The 5,174-nt window shown below is 37.9% G+C and overlaps 1 protein-coding gene across 1 annotated transcript in view; it reads left to right on the top strand.

Moving 5' to 3' along the window:
* Window positions 1–5,174, top strand: part of CDK8 (cyclin dependent kinase 8) — a gene marked incomplete at its 3' end in the record, with an annotated part of 85,731 nt that overhangs the window by 42,410 nt on the left and 38,147 nt on the right. Inside the window, exon 4 of the mRNA XM_023530712.1 lies at window positions 4,529–4,669. Coding sequence (XP_023386480.1) covers window positions 4,529–4,669 — 141 coding nt within the window. The remainder of the gene's footprint in view (window positions 1–4,528; window positions 4,670–5,174) is intronic.

The following is a 5,174-nucleotide window of genomic DNA, read 5'->3' as shown; positions in this document are numbered from 1 at the left end:
TGGTTGCGCAGTGTCGTGAGGGTACTTAATATTAGTGGATTGTACACTTAAAATTGTTAAAATGGTAATCTTTCTGTTATATGTATTTTACCACAATAAAACATTAAAACAACATTAGAAAGCAACTGAACAATAACAAGATAAACAGATTTATTTTATTATGTTTTTTCAGTATCTTTCCCTCACAGATTTTTCCTTATTTATTAAAGAAACACCTGTATAGACATGCGAAAATTGTATAGGCACTTACTAGAATTTTAGGATCGAAAATTACTAGAGTTGAAGAAGATTGAGTCTGTATAGTCTTTGAGTTACAAATGATTGGATTTTTTAAACATTTTGATGGCAGAGATTTTTAATGGGTCTCCTTTGTTTTGCAGTTACTCCGAGAGCTCAAGCATCCAAATGTCATCTCTCTCCAAAAGGTGTTTCTGTCTCACGCCGATCGGAAAGTGTGGCTTCTGTTTGACTATGCGGAACATGACCTCTGGGTAAGGTGAATTGCCGGGCGACACACAGCCACCGGTTTCTGTCAGGGGTAGGAAGAGGGACGAAAAGCAATTTAAGGAGCTACTCTTACTGCGAGATTTACAATTGTTGAGTAAAAGTAACCTCGTGGAATGTGCTCGATGGATCACCAGGGCTAGAGTATTTTGCTTTGTATTACTTACTACTTTTTGATCTTATCAGTTGGACCTTTCGGACATATTACAGAAAACAGTAGACTCTGACGAGTATACACTCTTCAGTATCGTTGCCTAACACTCAGTTTTTGATAAAACCAAAAAATTAACCGTAATAACTATCTTGTTATAAAATTGAAAAGCAGCATATTTCCTTTCATTCTGTAGTATAAAGGGATATGAAGTGAGAAGGTGCTCTCCTCATGCAGGGAGACAAGTATGTCATATTTGGAAGACTGGACAGATCTAGTGGTTCTGTTATTTGTCATGTGACATTAGGCAAGTCTCTTAATGGCTTTAAAGCTCTAGTTCCCCCCTCTGTAAAATGTAATCCTTTTGCTGCCTTTTTTATAGGGTTTTTCTGAAGAGCAACTTCGTATTCGAAAGCTTTACAAACTAGGTGTACTATACAGATGTAGGAAATTCTTAATCATTTGTTGAATATCGTTCACGGCCGACGCTCAGTGCTCTGATGTATTCTTATTTTCCTCAGCAGAAATGGGACACTGTGCTTGCTTGAGTCGGGCAAGCTGTGTAGAGAGAGCTCTGCTCACAGTGCGATCGGGGCACACAGAGATGTGGCTCTTAGTTGTTCTGTGTTCGTCCAACCCGTAATGCGAATATTTTCAGATGCCGAGACTCAGCTAAATGTTTGAAGATTCTCAAAGTCAAGTAATTACAGTTTATCAGTTTAATATAATGAGCGAAGGATGCTATTTCGATAAAAATGATTATAAATAAGAATTTAAGTTCATTTTGTCTAAATAGCTGAAATACAGGCCACTGCCTCAGTATTTCGAATTTACTAAGGAGGTCGTTTTTAAAAAATTGGTATTTATAAAAGTCTTGAGTGAACTAGAAATTTACTCCCTTGTTAAATTTAATAGTTAGCTTTTTAAAAAATCTAAAATGCCATCTTGGGGAATAAGACTTTCTGATCTCTGTAATGAAAATCTATAACAGAATAGTCAAAATAATTTTGAAACATACAAAACTTATATCCTGATTGGTAGTAAACACAGATTACCGTTTAAAAAACAGAACAAATAAATAAAACCCAATGTTCCATTAATTCATTAACGACTACTTCACTAATGTAAACTATGCTTTTTCTGATTTTTAATAATTAATAAGGTCTTTAAATACTACGTTTTGCATACTAGCCTATGTTTACTAGATTAGCATGGCTGTGCATTTTATGAGATAAAAGAGAAGATATATATACCAATATTCAAGGAATTATAATATCCTGGCTCAGTTTCGGAGACCTTCAAAATAATTTACATTTTCATTCAGCTGTAGTTCGTAATTACAAATACAAAATTCTGAAATAAAACTAACACAAATTCCAGTAAAACCGGAATTCACCTTCAAAAATAGCAAAATAGTTTCAAACTCTTCTGCTAATTTCCAGCATTAGCCTCATTTACATAATTTAAACTTTAACAGATTTCAGATATGGAAGCTTATTGAGTTTCATTATACTTTCAGATTTATAAGAAGTAGCCTCGCTCTATTTGTAGATATCTGTTTTTCATAACTAAATGTGATTTGATTCAAACTGTTTTTGTAAGTTGTCTGGAAAGAATTGTTTCAAACAGAAAATAGACACATGAAATTTTCTCTCTGTTTTATTGTCCACGGTCCACGCTGGTTGTAAATATTCTTTCATCGTTAGCTTCTGTTCTTTTTAAAAAAATCTAATCAAATCAAATTGGGATTCTTTTAATAAAAATTCATTAAATCAAGTGGCCAATATTGAATTGAACCCTGACCATGCTCAAGCCTAACATGAAATCAAATTATATAATCCAAATGTGTGAGAAAATTTCCAGGTTGGTTTATAAAGACAATTTGTAGTAAAACATATTCGAGCATAGGAGATAATTGTGATTGGGGGATAACTTCATAAACTATGGAAATGTCGAACCGCTGTACTGTATACCTGAAACTAACCTAAACTAAAATAAGATAAAATAAATGTGATTTCTTGCAGGCTGGTATGTGGCACTGCATTTTACCTGTAGGTATAATAATTACACTTTTGCAAATTATGCAGCACGTAATTGTTGCCAGATGCATATAAATATCAACACTGGCTTTTTCATGATCCTGTTACCAATACCCACTTAAGCCATATAAGTACTGTTAATGTTCGTTTTAATGCAAACTAAATGATAATTCAGCTTACTCCTTTATCCATTTTATTTCCTCATTTTAACTGGAATATTGAAATGAGTTAGCTGGGCTGTTAGGTGCCAGAGGACAACCAAAACAGTTGTGGTAAAGAGTCGTTTTAAAAAAATCACTTAGGTGTTGATGAAATTTTATGATATGCATACCACGTATTTGTTCCATAGCCCCAGAATACAAATGAAGATAAAAAAAAAATGTCTCCACTGTAGTTTTCTGTAGTTTTACACTTTTGGTAAAAAAGTAACTTTTAATAAATACCCTAATGAAAGCGTCAACTGAAGAAACGCGTATGGCATCGGTTGGTTACTTTACTTCCCCTGCGTGTTCCTTTCTCTCATTCTTACTCTGGCAGGTTTTACGTTCTTAAAAAATGATCTACTTTAATTTATTTTTACTAGGCTCTGAGAGCCGCTAGCTCTTCTTAAGGCGAACAGTCTGGATTGTCACATCATTTCTTAGGATAGGTGACAAAGAATTCTAGATTATTAAGAGTGACCGTAGCTATATTTTGTTTGCTTGCTCTTAAATAAATTCACCTTCAAAAATAAGACTGAAAAGTGACTGAGAAGAAAATTAAAATGCTGAATGCTGCTAATAAAATATCGATTAATTATACTCCATATGTGCCGAGTGATACACTTTACCTTCCCACCAGCTGGTCTTTGCTGTATATTCTTTCCTTGGAAAGTAAAACTCTTTCACTAATCAGTACTTATTCCTTATCCATGTTCTGCTCTCTATATCATAAGAAAATAGGAAGTAAAAACGTTAACTATCTATCTCAATCTCGTTTTAAAATTATGCTCACTAATTGCAAGAGCACACACTTGATGTTCACTCACCGATACTGGTCAGGAATCTACTTTTGTGCGTGTAAGATGCCAAGCGTATGCGGGCGTCTGACCTCTAGATTTTCTTGCAGTTTAAAAGTGCTTTAATTACAACGAAGAAACCTGTCGAGAGAGTTTGAAACATTGGATCTTGTTTCTGTTGAGGTACATTTATTCGTAAAGTAGTTTTTCTGTTTTTGGATATCGTGTTTTACTGGATGTCCAACAGCATTATACCTACAAAGCTGTGATGGATGGCTTTTTTGAAAATCTGAACCTTTTGCATTTCTAAATATTTCCAGTGTGAGCTGGTCATTTCCACGTTATTTCTTTGTGCTTGTGCGTATTTCCTCGTTTGTTTTCTTCATAACCCATCCGTCATAGGCGCCACATCCATGCTGTCAGCCAGCCAGAAGTGTCTCTTGAAATTGGCTCTTTTTAATTTAATCACTACAGAATAAAAATGATTGTGTTTCTGGCAGAAAATTTTCTACCAGATAAACGGGTTACATAGACTCTAAAAGTAATTTTTACTTACACTTTAAAAATAAAATCACATTATCTTTCTACTTCTCTGTTATAATCACTTATTTTCTAGTCACCAGCACATGCTTAGGAAATGCAGTTTGGCTCTAGTTATTAGGAAATTTTTAAGTTGTTTCTGTTTTTCAGCAGAATGTGTCATTACGTGTTGCGCATATTCGGGAATCCCCGAGTATTTCTTTTTCTGATGGGAAAACGTTAGGCATCAAATCGTCTTTCCGTCTTGTCTTTTTTAAGCTTCTGGTGACGTTTGGTTTCGTTTTTCTTTTCCTTCAGCACATAATCAAGTTCCACAGAGCTTCTAAGGCGAACAAGAAGCCGGTTCAGCTCCCGCGGGGCATGGTGAAGTCGCTGCTGTACCAGATCCTGGACGGGATCCACTACCTGCACGCGAACTGGGTGCTGCACAGGGACCTGGTGAGTCCGCGCCTGGTGGCTTCAGCTGGAAGGCCGCGTTGGTGGCCGGGTGGCCTCCCGCTCGGCCCTGGCTGTCACCTGGCGGGGGGCCGGCAGCGCCTGGCCTCGAGCTTTCCTGCCGTGCGTCCTGGCTCCGCCGAGGGACAGTAGCCGAGGGACAGTGGCCGTTGTCGGCCCAGGAGGTGAGGGAGCGCTCGTGTGTCCCCCCCCGTTCTTGTTGTCCTGAGTCTGGAAGTCACGGGCTCGCTTCGCGTTGGTGATCCGACGCCAGGCAGACTCCAGAGACGGGTATGTTTAAGGATAACTGAGTCACCTGTCAGAAGAGCTGTCGCCGCACCAGGCAGCCGGGGCCCGCGGCCGGAAGCCGTCGGCGGTCGCGGTCGGGCGCGTTACTGGGAAGTCACGCCGTGTTAAGGCACGTGCAGTTTTAAGAACTAAAACTTCACAAATTGGCTTTTTAAGTTTTCTTCTACGTGGCAGAATCGTTCGCGCCCTTTCTTTACGC

This window comes from Pteropus vampyrus, unplaced genomic scaffold (assembly GCF_000151845.1).
Source record: "Pteropus vampyrus isolate Shadow unplaced genomic scaffold, Pvam_2.0 Scaffold52, whole genome shotgun sequence".
Taxonomy (NCBI): Eukaryota; Metazoa; Chordata; class Mammalia; order Chiroptera; family Pteropodidae; genus Pteropus; species Pteropus vampyrus.
This window is presented reverse-complemented; position numbering and strand designations above follow the sequence as displayed.